Source organism: Lactuca saligna, chromosome 3, assembly GCF_052625555.1.
Source record: "Lactuca saligna cultivar CGN05327 chromosome 3, ASM5262555v1, whole genome shotgun sequence".
Lineage (NCBI taxonomy): Eukaryota > Viridiplantae > Streptophyta > Magnoliopsida > Asterales > Asteraceae > Lactuca > Lactuca saligna.
In genome coordinates, this window is record NC_136419.1 from 128,319,839 (window position 1) to 128,344,104 (window position 24,266).

Here is a 24,266-nt window from a genome sequence, read left to right on the forward strand (position 1 = left end):
TACAGCTCCCTAGGAGCCATATAGTACTCACGAAAATCTGAAAGCTCTCCCTCTCTCTGCGGTTTTTCTTCTAGTTTCCGAGTAGTCGCTTTGTGTTTGTCGATTTCCAGTGCTGTTGGAATATCGATCTAGATGCATTAAATCCTGGGGTTTTACTCTGTTGCTTACAGCCAATACAAGCGAAGTAAAAACCTTTAAGGACAGGAATCTGATCCGTGCAGTTGCTTCAAGATCAAGTCAGCAATCAACAGGTCGGTTTTACTTTTCTGTCTTGTGTTTAATTCGTCCAATAACAGGACAGTCTTCTTCTACCTTTCTTATAATCGGATCTAATCGAGAAGGATAGATCTGGTTTTGGACGAAACTCGGTAATATAATAACAATAATTGGGTCTATTATTTGCAACTAATCGACATATAATTCTCAATATTATTTGTCGGTTTCCTTGCGCGTTTATTAGTTTGTTTTACACAACAATCTTAAAGGTTTTTATATATTGTGATCAATCAACAGACTAATGGACTCTACTGCTAGCCTCCACTTCATGAACCAAGAGTTTGCCAAAATTGACCAATTCGATGGTCAGAACTACACTCGTTGGGCCGAAAAGGTCAAGTTCATGCTTCATGTCTTGAAGCTCTCCTTTTTGTTGGACCCAAAATTGGCACCAATTCCTAATGATCCAATTCCAAAGGAAGGGGAATCTGTGGACCCAGCGGTCATTGCAGAACTAGAAAAACAAAGGATTCTGCATAGAGAATCCGAGGAATTGTGTTTGGGTCACATCAAGAATTCCCTATCTGATCGGCTCTATGATCTTTACTCGCCGGTCAAAGATCCTAAAGAGCTATGGGGTGCGTTGGAACTCAAGTATAAGGCACATGAAGAAGGTACTAATAAGTACCTTGTGTCCAAGTACCTTGAGTTTCAAATGGTTGATGACAAACCAATTATGGAGCAAGTGCATGAACTCCAAGTTATGGTCAACAAGTTGAACGCACTCACCATCTCTCTTCCAGAACTCTTTCAGGTTGGTGCGATAATCGCAAAACTACCACCCTCGTGGAAAGATTTCTCTAAGAGAATGATGCACAAATCTGAGGACTACTCTTTGGATGATCTGATGAAACACCTCCGCATTGAGGAGGAAACTCGCATCAGGGACAAGCGAGGTAAAGTTAGACAAAGTGTGCATCATGTGTCATGTGGGAATTCTAGCCACAAAGGCAAATCTGGGGGACAGAACAAGAAGAACTTTGGGCCCAAGAAACAAAGCTTCAAGAAACCGGGTCATCAAAATCCTAACTCAAAGCCAAAAAGGGCCGGTCCTTGCCATGTCTGCGGAGAGATTGGGCACTATGCGAGAGAATGCAAAGATCGCAAATCCATACCGGTTGCACATGCAGTCGAGAAGGTTACTGAAATGGTGGCTAGTGTGAACCTTGGAGAGAGTTTCATGATCTCCTCTCTTACTCGAGCAATCTGTGCTCGAGGTTGGTTCGTAGACACTAGAGCCAATGTGCATGTTTGTGGGCAACGAGAGAGCTTTCGCACCTACCAACCCATGCCTCATGGGACGGTTGTCGTCTGTGCTGATGGCCATAGAGCTGAAGTTCTAGGAAGGGGTGATGTTTGGTTGAAGTTCACACGTGGTGAATGGGTGACTCTTCGAGATGTTCTTCATGTTCCTACTATCTCGAAGGGTCTAGTTTCTGCAGACAAGTTTGACAAGGGTGGGTTCAAGATGGTGCTTGAGAGAGGCAAAATTGTGATCACTAAAGGCAGAAGATATGTTGGGAGGGCTAACAACACTTCGGGAATGTATCGTTTATGTCTTAGTGATGAGGGAAATATGAGTGGTCCTAGTGTTGAGAGTGGTGTTGCTAGTGTGTCTAGTGTTGGAAATGATGTAATTGATGGATTGGTTGCTAATGTGAATGAAGTGAACTTTTCTTGTTATATTGTTTGTTCAATTTCTTTATGGCATAAACGTTTAGCTCACACTAATGTTAAAAACATTGAAAAAATGCAAACTAAAGGTATGTTAAAATATGACTCAAAAGATTTTGAAAAATGTGAAACATGTGTAAAATCAAAGTTCACTAAAAACCCTTTCCATCAGTTAAGAGAAACACATCTTTACTTGAGTTGATTCATTCTGATATATGTGAGTTAAATGGAATCCTTACTCGAGGAGGAAAAAGGTATTTCATCACATTTTGTGATGACTTCAGTAGATATCTACATGTTTATTTTCTGAGATCAAAAGATGAAGCTTTTGATGCATTTAAATGATATAAGGCTGAGGTCGAAAATCAACTTGAAAGACACATCAAAATTCTTCGCTCGGATAGAGGTGGAGAATATTTCAACCAAGAGTTTGACACATTCTGCGAAGAGAATGGAATTAAACATGAGAGAACATCACCATACACCCCTCAACAGAATGGTTTGGCTGAAAGGAAGAACCGAAGTCTTTGTGAGATGGTCAACTATATGTTGAACCAATCGGGTCAACCAAACAATCTGTAGGGGGAAGCACTATTGACTGCTTGTTATGTTCATAATAGGGTCACTAGTCGTGTGATTCCTACAAGCCCTTATGAGTTGTGGAAAGGTAGAAAGCCTAACCTAGACTATTTGAAAGTGTGGGGGTGTGTTGCTAATTATCGGACTCCCGATCCTAAGCGAACCAAATTGGGAGCACGAGCTAATAAGAGTATATTTATTGGATATGCTCAAAATAGCAAGGCTTACTGATTACTAGATATTGATTCTGGTGTTGTTGTGGAATCCAGAGATGTGGAATTCTTTGAGGACAAGTTTTCTAAGGATGAAGAAAACTCTAGTCATACAACACTTACAGGTACCTCTCGAGAAATAGTACCACCTCCTCCCAGTGTGGAGGAACCAAGGAGAAGTACTAGGGCTAGAATTGAGAAAACCTTTGGAGATGATTTCTATTCTTATTTGGTCGAAGGAACACAAAAGAAAGTGACGAGAGAGGTCATCTTTTCAATTAATTTGGATGATGATCCTAAGACATTTACTGAAGCCATGACGTCTCGGGATGCTCCTCTGTGGAAGGAAGCAATCAATGACGAAATGGATTCAATTATGGGTAATGGAACTTGGGAGTTAGCTGATCTACCCAAGGGGAGAAGACCCATAGGATCCAAATGGATATTCAAGAAGAAATATCATCCTGATGGATCCATATCTGCTTATAAAGCAAGGTTGGTTGCAAAGGGCTATAGGCAGCGAGAAGGGATCGATTATTTTGATACCTATGCCTCAGTTGCTAGAATTAGTTCAATTAGGACTCTCATAGCAATATCAGCTTTGAAGGGATTGTATATTCATCAAATGGATGTGAAGACAGCCTTTCTGAATGGTTATCTTGTCACACCCCGAAAACCGAAGGCGGAATACATTTCCGGGGTTGACTACCGTGTTGAGTATCAATTCCAATGTACATAGTAAGTAAAGTAAAACAAGCATTACATTACATAATAACAGTTTTACAGTTGTTTCAGAAGTAAAGTTTGTACAGTTGTGATACATAGTATATATAGACAAAATGTAACGGGTCTTCATGTACACCGTCTTCATGCAAAATGATCTTCGGGTACCTGTTCTAACGCTGACCTGAGAACACAAGCGGTTTGAAAATCAGCATAAAGCTGGTGAGTTCATAAGCGGTTTTGTTTTACGGAAATGTATCGGTTTCCTTTCTGTTTCTGAAATGTTATGTACACCAAGAAAATCCCGTATTTTCTTAAAAGTTGGTTATTGTTTCACAAATGTAAAGTATAGTAAGTTTGTACACTGAAAACATGTTTACTCGTGTGAAAATGTATAGTTGGTTATCTGACTGGTTAAACTGTTCTGTTTACTTATCATGTGTTACCAGGAAAGTCCCATACTTTCCTTATTGTATGTTACAAATTGTAAAAGATGTAATGTTATCCATTCTGTGACTCTTTCTAGTTATGTAAGTGTTACCCAGGAAAGCCCCATGCTTTCCTGCATGTATGTATCTTATGTAAACGATGTGAAAGATGTAAAAGATGTAATCATGATTATATTTCCATGTTTTCCCCAGGAAGGTCCCGTACCTTCCTGAATGTTAGTTACAGTAAGTAAAAGATGTAAAAGATTTAAACGATGTAAACGATGTATAAAGTAATCCATTATTACTGTAAGTAAATCTCTGTTATCCTAATTGCGAGTTCCATAACCATACAATAGACTGAAACCTGTGGCAATAAGTAGTCCACATGTGGCAATAAGTCGTCCACATACTTATGACTTTCGTCACCCTTGAACCATTTCGGTTCGGCTGTAGCTAGCAGCCAGGTGTGGGGTAGTCAGCCCCATATAGATCTATACACTCAAGTCACGCTCTCTAAATACCAGAGATTCTGGTTATGGGTGTAGTCCTCCACTCGCGAAATCCAGGTGGAGTGTTCTCCGAGGACGTGTCTCCAATCATATCGGAATAACAAATTTACTAGTAATAATATGAAAGTCCTCCACTCGTATAAGTGTGGGGAGTGTTACCGAGGACAAAACAGTGTACAGGTATTATATTCAAATATTTTAATGTCATGCTTTTAACTGATAAAATGTGGAAAACCATTTGTGAAATACATGTAAAACATACTAGTTTAAAGACTTATTTCACAAATATATATTACGTGATCTGTATGTTTGATCTGTTATCAGTTGTAGTTATCAATTATAAAAGCATAAGAATATGAAACACACATTTGAAAACATGTTATGAGTACAAGAATTCCCTTGTACTTTGCTTGTGTTCCCCCCCTGAAAACAGTGAAAAAGGGTAGGGTTATGAACTCACCGGACTCGGAAACGTGTCGGTTTTGAATGCTATACGTCGGTTCGGGGTTTGATTACTCGCGATGACCCTATGTAAAATGATATAATGTCCATATATATACAATTAGAGATACATTCACTAATCATATGGAACATTACACTCCAATGAGGTTAAACACTTCAAAACGAGCGTTTGGAGTGACCCGGGTGACATCTTTGGATTTGTAATGACACAAGGGACTTGGGACTTGAGTTTACTCCCCATAAGTAAACATTTTAAAGAGTTTACAATATTGGAACACCCACATACATGAGTTTACGGCCGTAAACTCATGTGGGTGAGGTTTTGGTGTTTTAAGGGCTCAAATGGACTTAGGGATTGCTAGAAATAATTATCTAAATACCTTGGAACACTTGGAATAGATTTAAAACATTTAAAACATGAGTTTACGGCCACACTCATAGAGTTTACGGCCATAAACTCACAATGGCTAAGAAAAATTGATTTAAGCTACTTAGTGCAATCACATGTGATTCAAACTAGTTTTCTAAGCATTGTTATGAATTTAGAACATCAATTAAGACCTTTGTTGGAGTTTACGGCCTAGAGGTATGTTCTAAGGCTGTAAACTCTCTTTTATCATTGTAAAAGATAGTTTTTGGTGTTTAAAACAATCACATGTGATTCTAGAAATTTGTACAAGCCATTTGGGTGTGTTTGATGCATCTTAAACATTGTTTTATGAGTTTACGGCCAAGGGTATGTTCCTAGGCCATAAACTCTCATAAATCATACTTTTGTTGTGTTTCAATCCTTTAAACCATTTTTAGATGCATCTAGATTTTACCACAAAGCCATAGATTGAGTTTGGAAGCATTTGAACATGTTTAAAGGCCTTAAATCACCCTTTTAGAGGAGTTTACGGCCCAAGAGTATGTCTTGGCCGTAAACTCTTCTTTATTACTCAAAAATCAAGTTTAAAGTGTTCCAAGTCTAGATTAGCAAGTCCATGGTGTTGGATAAGGTGTCTAAGTCCATAACTTATTTGGTATATACTTGACCCGACCGGCATGGTCCATTTGGGTTGCATCTCATCCAAACTATTATGGATAATTTTATGAGAGTTGTACACATATGTTTATTAATATATTATGAGTTATAATATATTAATATGAAGTTACGTTATTTAATTAGTTTTAGTCTTAAATTAATTATGGATTAATTTAGAGATTAAAAGGAATACTAATTAAATTATGGGCTATTTGTTTTATATAGTGTGGGCTAATACTCATTTGTTAATGGGCTAGGCTTATGTGGAAGTCCATGGATGATCCATGGAGCTTTTAACCCATGGATCCTTGGAAAAGGAAAAGACATGGGTTATTAGGGTTTCACCCTAACCATGCATACTATATAAGCATGCTTATGGAGCATGAAATGGAGCCTAAGAGAAAACTAGTGAACTAGTGTGTGTGTGCATGTGTGTGGCCAAAAATACAAGAGTGTGTATACTCTCTCAAAGTTTTCCAAGAGTTTGTGGTGTTTGTGATTCCATTTGAGGCATTCACACTATTGGTGCTTGGCCCTCAAACTCCTAAGAACCCAACTCATCAAAAGGTATGTAATCTCTTCTAACTCTTTTATGTTGAAATGTTCCCCATGCCATGTTAGATAGGTTATAAACCTTGGAAAATTATTATTTTGCATGTATTTAGACAAACATAGATCCAAGGTTTATTAGGGTTGCATGCACACTTAGGAAGTGTTAGATTGCTCAAAACCCAACAGTGGTATCAGAGCCTAGGCTTGCTTGTTTGATACTTGATGCAAAATAGTGAAAAAAGTCAAAATCGTTGCTGTCTGCATGGTAGACTCGCCGAGTCCATTTGGGGGACTCGCCGAGTCCAAGGCAAACTTCAACCTACTCGACGAGTCAGTTCGTGCACTCGACGAGTAGGATCGAAAGAATGTAGAATCTCGATTTTTGCTGCTGGAAATGGACTAGAAACATTACCCTAAACTGTTTTGGTGTTATAAAACTTATTTTAGTTGGTGTAATGGTTGTTCTAATCCATTTACAATAGCATATATCAAAAATCCATGATTTTATGTGTTCATATAATTCTTGAATTTTTGATGATCATGTTCATGTTCTTATGAATTTAGAAAATGATAGGAATTATTTGCTGAATTGTTTAGGATTAATTCTTTATCATTTATGTGTTTTAATGGAGTCCATAATTTGTCCTCAAGTTATGGATTACCAAAGGTCACTTTCATTTAACACACACTTAAAACACATAAGTTACATGAAAATGAAGAGTCTTCATTTTTATGAACCTTTAATTCATAAGTTATGAAATGAAGAGTTTTGGAAAGTTACAAAACTTGCCCTCAAGTTTTGGAATTTGTAAAGTTTCACACACTTTAATAAACTTTAATTCCAAACCTTAGAGTTTTAATAGTTAAAATTCAACCCTTATACTATTTATAACATTAATGGTTAATTATTATATATATGTATAAGAATAAGTCGTTTTACCGTTAGTAGGCCTCATTCACGAAGCCGGTCTATAAGGTGGGTATAAGGTTGTTGCCTATAAAATGGTGACTTAATGGGTGTATACTCTCACCCACCGCTTGCTTGATCGGTGGAGGGTCGTTAGCCGAACGGGTAGAACAATGACTTTAAATCCTCATTAAAAGTATAATGAATATTATAAAATAACTAAACTCTTTTAATTCCTAATCTTAGTTATTTTAGGAAAATATGAACATGGTGCTAATCCATGGAATTCACACTTTGTACCTTACCAAGTCGTTGGTGGAGCGTGTGTGGTTAACCGGCACACTAACTAGGACTAGTAAGGATCACGAAGGGTGACTTAATGTTGTCATAGATCAATGGAGCGTGTGTGGTTAACCGGCACATTGATTAGGTGATAATATTAAGAGTACCAAGTGAATTAGCATGGTTATTCACACCTTGTTTTGTGATCCTCGGCATCCCAGTCACAAAACTTGAAGGGCACAATCGAGATTGAAACATGCCATTGAAAAAGTTCAATGAATCTCAAAAGAATCTAGGAATTTCAAATCCAATTAAACCTAATAAATCATTTCGTTTTCATGGTGGAAATTGGTGAATCGTCATTCACCTACCTTTCAAATATATTATTACTTAGATTACGGCATCCCTCTTCTAAGTGTAATATATTGTGATTGGATCCTAGCCTTAATATTACATTTGGGTGTCTTATTAAGGATCCTAAATATCTAATCTAAACTTACTTTCTTCTTTCAGATGTCTTCCAACACTAATGCTTCAGGCTCTAACCCAACTGGTTCTTTCTCTCTCATGAATCTTCGTGGGAGGGTCATCTTTGATGGTTCCAACTTCATGGATTGGATTAGGAACATCAGGATGGTTACTCGTTACGAGGACAAGGAATATGTCCTCGATAAGGAGTTAAAAGAACTTGATGAGTCTACTGCCACTCCTGAGGAGATCGCTGAATTCAGGACTCATGAGAGAGATGCTACTAAGGTGGCATGTATCATGATGGCCACGATGACAGCCGAGCTCCAAAAGTCGTATGAAGATTTCTACCCTTTTGAGATGCACCAAGACCTGATGGAAAGGTACCATCAGAGTGCTCGTCAGGAGCGGTATGAAATAATCTCCTCCATAATAACTACCCGCATGAAGGACGGTGAATCCGTCACGAGCCACATGCAAAAGATGCAAAGGTATGTGGACCGTTTGCTGAAGCTGAATGTTAACATCCCCGAGGTGTTAGCAATTGACATCATTTTGCACTCCTTGCCTTCTTGTTATGATCATTTTCGAATGACATATCATATGAACAAGGAGGAAGTTACCCTCAGCAAGCTTCAAGGACTCTTGAAGACCGCTGAAACCGGTCTTAAGGGTAAAGCGGTTGTTACCTCTACTACTCCTACTCCAACTTCTACCCTTGTTTTAGCTATTGGGCAAGGCAAAGGGAAAAAGAGGAAGCACCCTTCGAAGGGTACCAAGGGAAAGTCTCTTGAAGGCTCCTCATCAAAGACTAAGAACGGTTCTGTCACTCCTTCTGCCATTCCAAAGGATGCTGAATGCTTTTATTGCCATGAAAAGGCACACTGGAAGCGAAACTGCCCTAAGTACTTGCAGGATCTAAAGGATGGGAAAGTGAAACCCACCTATGCAGGTATTTACACTATATTGTCTAATTACTCAACATATTCTAACTCTTGGGTGCTTGATACAGGATGTGGTATTCACATATGTTCTGATTTGCAGGGCCTAAGAAGAAGTGAGGATGTGGAGCACGGGAAGATAAACTTAATCATGGGGAATAGGAAGGCTTCACCTGTTTCCAAGATTGGAGTTTATACTTTGTTGCTTAATAATGGGTTAAAATTATATTTGAATAAATGTGTGTACTCGTCTGAAATGGCGAGGAATATTATTTCTTTTTATGCTTTGTACAAACAAGGTTTTACCTTTTCGTTTGATAATGAATGTGGTGGTATTAATGCTTTCTTTAATAATGTGTTTTATTTTAAAGCATTACCTTGTGATGGTGTGTATGAAACTGTGTCGATTGTAGACAACTTAGGAAATAATGTGTTGTATATTGATTCTTCTACTAGCCTAGATAAAGCATCATTGTGGCATTGTCGTCTTGGACATGTAAACAAGAAACGCATAGGCCAACTCCAAAAGAGTGGAGTCTTGGAATCATTTGACCTCAAATCAGATGATAGTTGTGAATCTTGTCTACTTGGAAAAATGACAAAATCACCCTTCACTGGAACTTGTGAGAGGGGTGAAGGTTTGTTGGACCTAATACATACTGATGTATGTGGGCCATTCAAAACCGCCACAAGGGACGCTAATCGGTATTATGTGACTTTTATTGATGATTTTAGTAGATATGGGTATGTCTACTTAATCAAACATAAGTCCGAAACCTTTGAAAGGTTTAAGGAATTCAAGCAGGAAGTAGAAAATCAATTGGGCAGGAACATTAAGATGCTTCGATCCGATCGAGGTGGTGAGTATCTTAGTACCGAGTTCCTTGACTATCTTAAGGAGTGTGGGATTGTCTCACAATTGACTCCTCCCAGGACACCACAGCTGAATGGTGTAGCTGAGAGGCGTAATCGTACCTTGTTGGACATGGTTCGCTCTATGATGAGTCGAGTTTCGTTACCAATCTCTTTTTGGGGGTATGCCTTAGAGACTGCCGCCCATATCCTTAATCTAGTCCCTACAAAGAAGGTTACCAAAACACCTCATGAGATGTGGACTGGGAAGGTTCCCAATTTGGACCACATCAAAATTTGGGGTTGCGAAGCCTTCGTGAGGCTCGAAGCTCATGATAAGCTTGAACCCCGAAGTGAAAGGTGTATTTTCATCGGCTACCCACAGAAATCCTTCGGTTACCTTTTCTATAGACCCAGTGAGAATGTGGTCTTTGTAGCACGAAGAGGGATCTTTCGCGAGAAAGAATTTATAAGCCAAGGAGACAGTGGGAGGCAGATTGATCTTGAAGAAATTCAAGAATCAATTGGTGAAGGAACCTCAGACACTAGCAATCAACCTGAGGAAGAAACTCCTGTTGATCCAGCTGACGAGTCTGTACCTCCGAGACGTTCCACACGGGTTAGGAACACACCTTCGTTTTATTATGGTTTTCATATTACTACGGAAGGTGATACGTTTATTAGTGATAGTACACTAGTAAATTTGGATGAACCTAGCAGTGTTAAGGAAGCCATGGCAGGCCCGGAGTCTGCTAAATGGAAGGAGGCTATGGACAGCGAGATACAGTCCATGTATGATAATCAAGTTTGGAACTTGGTTGACAATGTACCGGGCCGTAAAACAGTCGGGTGCAAATGGATCTTCAAAAAGAAGACCGACATGGAAGGAAAAGTGCATACTTATAAGGCTCGACTGGTTGCGAAGGGTTTTACTCAAACTCAAGGTATTGATTATGATGAAACCTTCTCGCCGGTGGCCAAGATTAAGTCTATTAGGGTTATGTTAGCCATTGCAGCATTTCATGATTATGAAATATGGCAAATGGATGTCAAAACCGCTTTCCTTAATGGAAAGTTGGCTGGGGATGTGTACATGAATCAGCCAGAGGGTTTTGTCAATGCAGAGTACCCTAATAGAGTATGCAAGCTTGAGAAATCCATTTATGGATTAAAACAAGCATCTCATAGCTGGAATCTTTGTTTTGATGAGAAGGTAAAAGAGTTTGGCTTCTTGAGAAGAGAAGATGAGTCTTGCGTGTATGTCAGAGCTAGTGGGAGTATAGTTAGCTTCTTGGTACTGTATGTGGATGACATACTACTCATAGGAAATGACATCCCAACCTTGCAGGAGGTTAAGTCCTGGCTTGGGAAGTGCTTTGCTATGAAGGACCTAGGGGAGGCTACCTATATCCTAGGGATAAGGATATTAAGAGAAAGGAGTAGAAGACTAATTGGACTTAATCAGAGTATCTACTTGGATAAGGTGTTGAAAAGGTTCAACATGGAGAATTCCAAGAAAGGAGATTTACCAATCCAAAGCAATACCAAACTGAGTAAGACTCAGAGTCCGAGTACAGAGGCAGAGATAGCTGAGATGAGCCAATTACCATATGCTTCCGCAGTTGGCTCGATCATGTATGCTATGACTTGTACCCGTCCTGATGTGGCATTTGCTTTGAGCATGGTCAGCAGGTATCAGGGGAACCCTGGCAAAGCTCATTGGACCGCGGTAAAGAACATTCTCAAGTACCTGCGGAGGACTAAGGATTGGGTCCTTACCCTTGGTGGCAGTGATGACTTGAAAATATTAGGGTATAGTGATGCTGGTTTTCAGACTGATAGGGATAATTTCCGCTCTCAGTCGGGCTGGATCTTTACCTTAAATGGAGGGGCAATTTCTTGGAAGAGTTCCAAGTAGGAGACGGTGGCTGATTCGACTTGTGAATCAGAGTATATAGCAGTGAGTGAAGCAGCGAAGGAGGCGATATGGCTAAAGAACTTCATCGGAGACCTTGGAGTTGTACCAGCTATTAAGGAACCTATAGAGATTTTCTGTGACAACAATGCTGCGGTTATCTTAGCCAAGGAACCAAGAGATCATGGCAGATCCCGACACATTGACAGAAAATATCACTTCATAAGACACAAGATTGAAGAAGGACTCCTTGTGACAAGGAGGATATCGTCAGATGAGAATCCTGCAGATCCCCTTACGAAGGGACTGACGAGGGTTAAGCATTTTCAGCATGCGAGACGCATCGGGCTGAGGGACGATATTAGTTTTACAGATTAGATAGTTTTCCTGAAACTTGTAAAATGTAATCGACGTTTGATGATGAATAAAATTTGTGATTTATTTATGAGTAAAGTGTTACTATCATTGTCAATTATTTACTATTGTTTCAGTTTTGCATGTTTTGACTTCCAGAATAATTAATTTATTCAAACCTCCACAATCGATCATACGTCGGAAGTAGGTATGAATCAAGATTGTCATGAATTGGGTTTGTAGATGCCTTAAAGGTGTTTAGACATGGCAATGGTTGCTGCAACATTCATGAGTACTCATAAGTTATGAGTATTGGTATAAACCCACGCTCACTTGTATCACTTCATGGAATTTATCTCGAGTGATCGTGAGACGATAACATCATATAAATCTTTAAACCTAGAGATATGAGTTGTTACCTATGAGTTGTTTGTGCATTGATTGCACGTAAACGCATCAGTAACTTGATGTTATAAAACGTGCCTTTGTGTACAATTCAATAAGTAGTAGAACAAGCATATCAGTCGAAGTTTATCTGTTCCTTCTAGAAATAGAAGCGATATCTGGGCCCCTCGATGATTTTGTGTTGACCCATGTACCAGGCCTGGTCAGAACTAAACCGATGTGTTCAGTGAAGTTCTTCGTCAAACAAATCGGAAAATCGAGAAACAACTGCTAGACAATAAGTAAGACATAGTTCCATGTGTTTGTCCGGCTGATATCATGAGAACAGAGGATTATGTGATCACTTATCTAAAATGGCGCTTCATAGTTCGACAGAGTCTTCATTGTTTGAGGGAGTTTTCGAGAGCTACGATTGTTGGTTGGTTCCTGAAGTTATAGGCAAATATAGTTATTAGACTTATCCAAGTGGGAGTCTGTTGGATAAGGTGTCTAAGTCCATAACTTATTTGGTATATACTTGACCCGACCGACATGGTCCATTTGGGTTGCATCTCATCCAAACTATTATGGATAATTTTATGAGAGTTGTACACATATGTTTATTAATATATTATGAGTTATAATATATTAATATGAAGTTACGTTATTTAATTAGTTTTAGTCTTAAATTAATTATGGATTAATTTAGAGATTAAAAGGAATACTAATTAAATTATGGGCTATTTGTTTTATATGGTGTGGGCTAATACTCATTTGTTAATGGGCTAGGCTTATGTGGAAGTCCATGGATGATCCATGGAGCTTTTAACCCATGGATCCTTGGAAAAGGAAAAGACATGGGTTATTAGGGTTTCACCCTAACCATGCATACTATATAAGCATGCTTATGGAGCATGAAATGGAGCCTAAGAGAAAACTAGTGAACTAGTGTGTGTGTGCATGTGTGTGGCCAAAAATACAAGAGTGTGTATACTCTCTCAAAGTTTTCCAAGAGTTTGTGGTGTTTGTGATTCCATTTGAGGCATTCACACTATTGGTGCTTGGCCCTCAAACTCCTAAGAACCCAACTCATCAAAAGGTATGTAATCTCTTCTAACTCTTTTATGTTGAAATGTTCCCCATGCCATGTTAGACAGGTTATAAACCTTGGAAAATTATTATTTTGCATGTATTTAGACAAACATAGATCCAAGGTTTATTAGGGTTGCATGCACACTTAGGAAGTGTTAGATTGCTCAAAACCCAACACATGGTTCATGTCTAAGTCCCAACTAGGTTTTGGAAGGGTTAATTGGCTTAAATACCTCTTGTATATGATTTTACGGCCCAAGAATGTTCCTTGGCCGTAAACTCACTTTTGTCCCTCTAAATCCATGTTCTACATGTTATAAGTTCTTCCCTTAAGCCCTTAAGTCATATCTAGTGTCCAACTATGCAAAGGAAGGGTTTTAGGGCTTAAAAACCCTTGAAATATGAGTTTACGGCCCATGAATGTTCTATGGCCATAAACTCATGAATGTTTGGCCTAATTCATGTCTTAAACTCGAAATTGAATGTCAAATATGTTATAGATTAAGGCTAGGAAGGTACCTTAGAGATTAGAAGCCTTAATTTTGAGTTTTGATCCCTTAAACTTGGATTAGGAGAGAGGTGGGAAATGTTTAGTAATAATTTGGCCAAAGGCTTCAAATGAAGTCCTAAACACGTTTATATAGTGTTTAGGTTTTGGACACAGTGGAATTCTACCCGATACCGGCGTTAGACGGGGTTTTTGGTCGTACCCGATTGAGTTACCGTAACCCGATACGGTAAATTTTTAGAATTATTCCGGTCACTAAAGTTGAGTGTTAAAATGATTTCTAAATGTATTAAGACACCCATTAAGTCATTTTAAATGTGTACTAATTAATGACTTAATTAAACGGAGAAATCGGAAATCGGAAATCGGAACGACGATCGGTTGCGCGAGTTGATTTATGAAAAAGTTACATTGAAATGAAGCGGAAATTTCGGGTTGTTACATTATCCCCCCGTTAAAGGGAATTTCATCCCGAAATTCAAGTTTAGAACATAAGACAAGATACAAATCATGGATAAGAAAAGAGTTGTGGATACTTCTGTTTCATTGAGTCTTCCCGTTCCCAAGTGAATTCCAGTCCCCGCTTGGCATTCCAGCGAACCTTCACTAACGGGATGCGACTTTGTTTTGTACGTTTGACTTCTCGATCCATGATTTCGATCGGTTCCTCCACAAAGTTGAGTTTTTCATTGATCTCGATCTCGTCTAAGGGAATTGTTAGGGTTTCATCGGATAGGCACTTTTTAAGATTTGAAATATGAAAGACAGGATGAATGTTACTAAGTTCGTGCGGTAAATGAAGTTTATAGGCAACTGGACCAATCCTGGAGAGGATCTCAAAGGGTCCAATATACCTTGGATTAAGTTTCCCACGCTTGCCAAAGCGTACAGTGCCTTTCCAGGGCGAGACTTTTAACAGGACACGGTCTCCAACCTGGAATTCTAATGGTTTCCGATGATTATCAGCGTAACTCTTTTGACGATCACGTGAGGCTTTCAGTCGGTTACGGATTTGAATGATCTTTTCGGTGGTTTCGCAGATGATTTCAGGACCAGTGAGAGCACTGTCGGGGACTCGACTCCTGGCTAACTGTGTATCCCCCACCTCGGCCTAGCACAGAGGGGATCTGCACTTACGACCGTATAGGGCTTCGAACGGAGCAACCCTAATGCTGGTGTGGTAACTGTTGCTGTATGAGAACTCGATCAAGGATAGGTGTGTATCCCACGACTTTCCAAAGTCAATGACACATGCCCGAAGCATGTCCTCCAGGGTTTGGATTGTTCTCTCACTCTGTCCATCGGTCTGAGGATGATACGCCGTGCTCATATCTAGTTTGGTTCCAAGGGCTTTCTGAAGAGATTGTCAGAATCTGGAGGTAAACCTACTATCTCGATCAGAGATAATGGATACAGGTACACCATGAAAACGTACTACTTCCTGAATGTAGATTCGCGCGAGTCTCTCCATCTTGTATGATTCTTTAATCGGGATGAAGTGAGCGGATTTTGTCAAACGATCGACAATTACCCAAATGGTGTCGTACCCACTAGAACACTTGGGTAGTTTGGTGATGAAGTCCATGGTAATCATCTCCCATTTCCACTCGGGAATTTCGGGTTGTTGAAGCAGACCTGAAGGCTTCTGATGTTCGACTTTGACCTTGGCGCAAGTCAGACATTTGCCCACAAATGTAGCTATCTCATCTTTCATGTTCGGCCACCAGTATTGTTTCTTGAGATCCAGATACATCTTGTCCGAACCTGGGTGAACAGAGTATTTGGTTCTATGTGCTTCCTCCATGACTATTTCCCTGAATCCACCAGATTTGGGAATCCAGATTCGATTCATGAAACAGTGAACTCCGTCACCTCTAATCTCAAGTTTCTTTTCCATTCCTCTCAAGGTTTCATCTAACACGTTTTCAGGTTTGAGGGCTGCATACTGAGCTTCTCGGATTTGCGTAGGTAAGTTGGAATGGATGGTCATCGTCTGGTTCTTCACTTTGTGGCTTGTATTATCCTTTCGGCTAAGGGCATCTGCTACCACATTGGCCTTGCCGGGGTGGTAACGGATTTCACACTCATAGTCACTGAGTAATTCTACCCATCGCCGTTGCCTCATGTTTAAGTCTTTTTGATTAAAGATGTGTTGCAGACTCTTGTGATCAGTGAAGATTGTGCACTTGGTTCCGTAGAGATAATGTCTCCAAATCTTCAATGCGAAGACTACTGCTCCTAGCTCCAAGTCGTGTGTGGTATAGTTGACTTCGTGTGCTTTCAGCTGTCTAGAGGCATAGGCAATCACCTTTCCTCTTTGCATAAGCACACATCCTAAACCTTGATTAGACGCATCGCAATAGACAACGAAGTCCTCTGTCCCTTTTGGCAGAGACAGAACAGGCACGCTGCATAAGGCTCTCTTCAACGTTTGGAATGCAGTTTCTTGCTTATCACTCCAACAAAAGGGTACACCTTTCTGTGTTAGAGTGGTTAACGGTTTGGCGATTTTAGAAAAGTTCTGAATGAATCGTCGATAGTAGCCGGCGAGACCTAAGAATTGACGAATTTCCGTGGGTGTTTTCGGTGCCGACCAACTCTCTATCGCTTTAATCTTGGAAGGATCTACATGAATACTCTCCTCGCTTACTACGTGACCGAGGAAAGTTACCTTCTGTAACCAGAATTCACATTTGGAAAATTTTGTGTAAAGCTTTTCGGATCTAAGAGTTTCCAACACTAGCCTCAAGTGTTGTTTATGGTCTTCTTCACTTCGGGAGTAGACGAGGATGTCATCAATGAACACGATAACGAATTTGTCTAGAAAGGGATGGCACACCCGGTTCATCAGGTCCATGAACACAGCCGGTGCATTGGTTAGACCGAAGGGCATCACTACAAACTCGTAGTGTCCATACTGAGTCCTAAATGCTGTCTTGGGAACATCATTCTCCTGGATTCGTAACTGATGGTACCCCGACCGAAGGTCTATCTTAGAGAAGTAACTGGCTCCCTGGAGTTGATCGAAGAGGTCGTCTATTCTTGGAAGAGGATATCGGTTCTTAACGGTTAACTTGTTCAGCTCACGATAGTCGATACACATCCGAAAGGATCCATCTTTCTTTTTGACAAACAGAATCGGAGCTCCCCAGGGTGAGGAACTCGGCCTAATGAATCCTTTACTGAGCAACTCATTGAGTTGACTGGATAACTCCTACATTTCTGCGGGAGCTAAGCGATACGGGGATTTTGCTACGGGAGTAGCTCCAGGAATTAGGTCAATACGGAACTCGACCTGACGTTCGGGAGGAATCCCTGGAAGTTCTTCGGGAAACACATCGGGAAAGTTACAGACTTCGGGAATGCTCGCGAGGTCTCTAACTTCTTGTTTCTCGTTGATCACATGAGCTAAGAATGCAACACACTCCTTTCGAAGGAGTTTTCGAGCTTTGATGCAAGAAATGATATGAAGGTTGGAACTGGGTTTATCGCCATAGATTACGAGAGTTTGATCCGAAGGAAGATTGAGACGAATAGCTTTTTCGTAACAAAGAATGTCAGCATGATTGGGACTCAACCAATCCATGCCAACGATAACATCAAAGCTCTTAATGGAAACGGGCATGAGGTTTATAGGAAATGAGTGATCATTTAGGGTAAGCGTACAACCTATGAATACGTCGTTAGCGCTTTCTTTCTCACCATTAGCCATCTCGACGGTAAACGTTTCAGTTAGTGGTTGAGGATTTGGTTTTAGATTATGTTTGAATGCATGACTAACAAAACTCCTTTCAGCACCCGAATCGAAAAGAATACTAGCATATGAGTTGTCGAGAAGGAACGTACCCGAAACAACAGTGGGATCGGCAACTGCTTCCTCCCTTCCCATGGTCAGAACCCTTCCAGTGTTACCAGTAGTTGACTTCTTGGTACAATCCCTTTTAAAGTGCCCGACTTCACCACAGTTGTAGCAGGCTTGACTAACACCTGCTCCCGATGATTGATTAGCTGATTGGGTAGGAGTTCTGCAGTATCAAACTGTGTGCCCTTTCTTACCACAGTTGGTGCAAGACAATTCTCGACAAGGACCAGGATGATGATGGTATTTACACTTGTCACACAGAGGGAGGTTACCAGCATATTTACTGGTAGGAGTTGAGGCTGTGGATCCCTTAGCAGAAACAACAACAACAAGAGTAGCAGTAGCAGCATGGACTGCTACCGTTTGTTGTTTCTTAGATGATCCTTGAGAAGATTGACCTTTCTTCTTTTTCCAGAATTTCCTCTTTTCACCACTCCTTTGAGTCGGCTCAGAAGTGGTAGTGATTTCCTTGACATCGTCGTTGTGATCAATCAGAATTTGTGCTAAGGTCTTGGCACTATCATAGGTATCCGGACGAGCAGCCAAAACATGACTCTTTATTGGTTGAGATAATCCCCAAACGAACCTTTCGATCTTTTTGTTTTCAGGAGTGACTAACCCTAGGCAGAGAAGTGCGAGATCATCAAATCGGGAAGTATATGAAGCAATGTCGGAACCTTTCATCTTCAGGTTCCAGAGCTCGTGCTCTAATTTCTGCATTTCACCACGGGGGCAATACTCAGCAATGAGAAGTTCCTTCATGGTTTCCCAGCCCATGGCATTGGCTACGGGTAAGGTCAGAGATTTGACTCGGCCATTCCACCAAGTCAAAGCTTTATCCGCGAAGGTACAGGCTGCAAATTTGACTTTATCGGATTCCGCACAAGCACAAATTTCAAAGATGGACTCGATTTTCTCGAACCATCGAGATAAAGAAATGACACCTCCAGCGCCATTAAAGGATGTTGGTTTCGCATTCATGAAATCCTTATAGGAACCCCCTCTTTGGTGTCCCTGGCTACCCTCAGGGTTTTGAGATTGAGTACCACCACCCGAACCACTAGGGTTCATTTGTGACATAGCTGCTACCATTGCAGCTGTCATCATTGTCTGAACTGATGCTAGGTCAAACTGGGGAGGAGGTGGCGGCGAGGAAGGATTGTTGTTGTTCTTTGAGCTAGGTCTCTTTCGGGGAGGCATCTTGATCTAATAAGATCAAGGAAAAGAGGATGGTAAGTCCTCTACATTGAATCGATAGATATGACAGTTATATGATTCGAGTAAGCGATAAAGCAGGAAAGAGTTATCGAACAGATAATTTATCGCTAAGAGTGATCACAGGGAAACCACTTGAATAAGGACTACTACAGAGGATCGGGATCGAGAAATACTCCCATAGTATTTCCTGAATTGTTTACGACAATGATTCGATGTTTGGGATATTAGGGTAAGTTTTAGGCATGCCACATACCACAGTTACTCCCAAGCACATGTTGGTCGTGTCTCGAATGAATATAGTTGGCCAGGCCATATTGATCCTAGACACGACTACATAACTGCCCAGGTTTAACCGTAGTACACAACACCCATTTACTTATGTTCTGTTCTACTTGTGGTTACGGATGGCGACGGTTTGGTATACTTGTATACTTTTGAAAATACTTGTAGTTTGAAGATACTTTTAATTCAGAGCACTTAGGCCCTTTAGTGTTTATAGTTTTATACCATGTAAGGTTTGGTATACTTTATTCACTATAAACAAGGGCTCTGATACCAATCTGTCACACCCCGAAAACCGAAGGCGGAATACATTTCCGGGGTTGACTACCGTGTTGAGTATCAATTCCAATGTACATAGTAAGTAAAGTAAAACAAGCATTACATTACATAATAACAGTTTTACAGTTGTTTCAGAAGTAAAGTTTGTACAGTTGTGATACATAGTATATATAGACAAAATGTAACGGGTCTTCATGTACACCGTCTTCATGCAAAATGATCTTCGGGTACCTGTTCTAACGTTGACCTGAGAACACAAGCGGTTTGAAAATTAGCATAAAGCTGGTGAGTTCATAAGCGGTTTTGTTTTACGGAAATGTATCGGTTTCCTTTCTGTTTCTGAAATGTTATGTACACCAAGAAAATCCCGTATTTTCTTAAAAGTTGGTTATTGTTTCACAAATGTAAAGTATAGTAAGTTTGTACACTGAAAACATGTTTACTCATGTGAAAATGTATAGTTGGTTATCTGACTGGTTAAACTGTTCTGTTTACTTATCATGTGTTACCAGGAAAGTCCCATACTTTCCTTATTGTATGTTACAAATTGTAAAAGATGTAATGTTATCCATTCTGTGACTCTTTCTAGTTATGTAAGTGTTACCCAGGAAAGCCCCATGCTTTCCTGCATGTATGTATCTTATGTAAACGATGTGAAAGATGTAAAAGATGTAATCATGATTATATTTCCATGTTTTCCCCAGGAAGGTCCCGTACCTTCCTGAATGTTAGTTACAGTAAGTAAAAGATGTAAAAGATGTAAACGATGTAAATAATGTATAAAGTAATCCATTATTACTGTAAGTAAATCTCTGTTATCCTAATTGCGAGTTCCATAACCATACAATAGACTGAAACCTGTGGCAATAAGTAGTCCACATGTGGCAATAAGTCGTCCACATACTTATGACTTTCGTCACCCTTGAACCATTTCGGTTCGGCTGTAGCTAGTAGCCAGGTGTGGGGTAGTCAGCCCCGTATAGATCTATACACTCAAGTCACGCTCTCTAAATACCAGAGATTCTGTTTATGGGTGTAGTCCTCCACTCGCGAAATCCAGGTGGAGTGTTCTCCGAGGACGTGTCTCCAATCGTATCGGAATAACAAATTTACTAGTAATAATCTAAAAGTCCTCCACTCGTATAAGTCTGGGGAGTGTTACCAAGGACAAAACAGTGTACAGGTATTATATTCAAATATTTTAATGTCATGCTTTTAACTGATAAAATGTGGAAAACCATTTGTGAAATACATGTAAAACATACTAGTTTAAAGACTTATTTCACAAATATATATTACATGATCTGTATGTTCGATCTGTTATCAGTTGTAGTTATCAGTTATAAAAGCATAAGAATATGAAACACATATTTGAAAACATGTTATGAGTACAAGAATTCCCTTGTACTTTGCTTGTGTTCCCCCTGAAAACAGTGAAAACAGTGAAAAAGGGTAGGGGTATGAACTCACCGGACTCGGAAACGTGTCGGTTTTGAACGCTATACGTCGGTTCGGGGTTTGATTACTCGCGATGACCCTATGTAAAATGATATAATGTCCATATATATACAATTAGAGATACATTCACTAATCATATGGAACATTACACTCCAATGAGGTTAAACACTTCAAAACGAGCGTTTGGAGTGACCCGGGTGACATCTTTGGATTTGTAATGACACAAGGGACTTGGGACTTGAGTTTACTCCCCATAAGTAAACATTTTAAAGAGTTTACAATATTGGAACACCCACATACATGAGTTTACGGCCGTAAACACATGTGGGTGAGGTTTTGGTGTTTTAAGGGCTCAAATGGACTTAGGGATTGCTAGAAATAATTATCTAAATACCTTGGAACACTTGGAATAGATTTAAAACATTTAAAACATGAGTTTACGGCCACACTCATAGAGTTTACGGCCGTAAACTCACAATGGCTAAGAAAAATTGATTTAAGCTACTTAGGGCAATCACATGTGATTCAAACTAGTTTTCTAAGCATTGTTATGAATTTAGAACATCAATTAAGACCTTTGTTGGAGTTTACGGCCTAGAGGTATGTTCTAAGGCCGTAAACTCTCTTTTATCATTGAAAAAGATAGTTTTTGGTGTTTAAAACAATCACATGTGATTCTAGAAATTTGTACAAGCCATTTGGGTGTGTTTGATGCATCTTAAACATTGTTTTATGAGTTTACGGCCAAGGGTATGTTCCTAGGCCGTAAACTCTCATAAATCATACTTTTGTTGTGTTTCAATCCTTTAAACCATTTTTAGATGCATCTAGATTTTACCACAAAGCCATAGATTGAGTTTGGAAGCATTTGAACATGTTTAAAGGCCTTAAATCACCCTTTTAGAGGAGTTTACGGCCCAAGAGTATGTCTTGGCCGTAAACTCTTCTTTATTACTCAAAAATCAAGTTTAAAGTGTTCCAAGTCTAGATTAGCAAGTCCATGGTTCATGTCTAAGTCCCAACTAGGTTTTGGAAGGGTTAATTGTATTAAATACCTCTTGTATATGAGTTTACGGCCCAAGAATGTTCCTTGGCCGTAAACTCACTTTTGTCCCTCTAAATCCATGTTCTACATGTTATAAGTTCTTCCCTTAAGCCCTTAAGTCATATCTAGTGTCCAACTATGCAAAGGAAGGGTTTTAGGGCTTAAAAACCCTTGAAATATGAGTTTACGGCCCATGAATGTTCTATGGACGTAAACTCATGAATGTTTGGCCTAATTCATGTCTTAAACTCGAAATTGAATGTCAAATATGTTATAGATTAAGGCTAGGAAGGTACCTTAGAGATTAGAAGCCTTAATTTTGAGTTTTGATCCCTTAAACTTGGATTAGGAGAAAGGTGGGAAAAGTTTAGTGATAATTTGGCCAAAGGCTTCAAATGAAGTCCTAAACATGTTTATATAGTGTTTAGGTTTTGGACACGGTGGAATTCTACCCGATACCGGCGTTAGACGGGGTTTTTGGTCGTACCCGATTGAGTTACCGTAACCCGATACGGTAAATTTTTAGAATTATTCCAATCACTAAAGTTGAGTGTTAAAATGATTTCTAAATGTATTAAGACACCCATTAAGTCATTTTAAATGTGTACTAATTAATGACTTAATTAGACGGAGAAATCGGAAATCGGAAATCGGAACGACGATCGGTTGCGCGAGTTGATTTATGAAAAAGTTACATTGAAATGAAGCGGAAATTTCGGGTTGTTATATATCTCAAAGAGGAGATTTACCTGGAGCAACCTGAAGGTTTTGGTAATACCTGGACAAGAAAACAAAGTATGTAGACTTGTTAAGTCTTTGTACGGGTTGAAACAAGCTCCTAAACAGTGGCATGAGAGATTTGACACCACTGGGACTGCCTTTGGTTTTCAGCACAATAGTGCTGATAGATGTATTTACTCTAAACATACATCTGATTACATAGTAGTTATATGTCTTTATGTTGATGATATGTTGATCATTGGCACTCACCTAGAAGGTATTCTTGAGACGAAGAAATACGTATCCTCGAACTTTAAGATGAAAGATCTTGGAGAAGTAGATACTATTCTTGGTATTAAGGTGAAGAGGACGGGTGGTCAGATTTCTCTGAGTCAATCTCATTACATAGAGAAAATTCTGACAAAGTTTCAACATTTGAACATTAAGGAATTTAACACTACTTTTGATTCAAGTGTGAAACTTAAGGTGAATTCTGGTCGAGCCGTGGCCCAACTAGAATATGCTAGTGCAGTTGGGAGCATGATGTATGCTACTCACTGCACGCGACCTGACGTCGCATTCGCTGTAAGCAAGTTGAGTCAGTATACAGTTAATCCAGGGATGGAGCACTGGAAAGCAGTGGGTAGAGTACTAGGATACCTGAAAAGGACAAGTACTTTTGAATTGACATATTCGTCATCTAATGGAATACTTGAAGGTTATTCTGATGCCAGCTGGATTGATCACACTAGTGATTCAAAGTCCACAAGTGGTTGGATTTATACTCTAGCTGGTGGTGCTATTTCTTGGGCGAGCAAGAAACAGACATGCATAGCTCATTCAACGATGGAAGCTGAGCTAATTGCCTTAGCAGCAGCAGGCAAAGAGGCAGAGTGGATTCGAGATCTACTTATGGATATACGTTTGTGGGATATTCCGATGCCTTCAATACCCATGTACTGTGACAGTGAGGCCACATTGTCTAAAGTATATAATGCGGTATATAATGGGAAGTCAAGACATGTAGGTCTACGTCACAATTTTGTGAGACAACTAATTGAAAGTGGTACCATCAAGGTTGTCTATGTCAAGACAAGTAGGAACTTGGCAGATCCGTTTACCAAACCTCTGACGAGAGATTTGGTTACATCTACCACGAGAGTCATGGGTCTAAAACCACAATAGAATCGTTTAGTGATGGAAACCCAACTTGACATTAGTGCTCCTAATTTTCAAGTTTAAAGGGTAACAACG

General features: G+C 39.7%; 1 protein-coding gene across 1 annotated transcript; it reads left to right on the forward strand.

Moving 5' to 3' along the window:
* The first annotated feature begins 517 nt into the window (after positions 1 to 517).
* Positions 518 to 24,197, forward strand: LOC145035967 (uncharacterized). Its single transcript, XM_078984459.1, has 4 exons — positions 518 to 2,008; positions 2,128 to 2,204; positions 2,799 to 3,236; positions 23,096 to 24,197. The coding sequence occupies exons 1-4, from the start codon at positions 518 to 520 to the stop codon at positions 24,195 to 24,197; spliced, it is 3,108 nt and encodes a 1,035-aa protein (XP_078840585.1).
* The last annotated feature ends 69 nt before the right edge of the window (positions 24,198 to 24,266 follow it).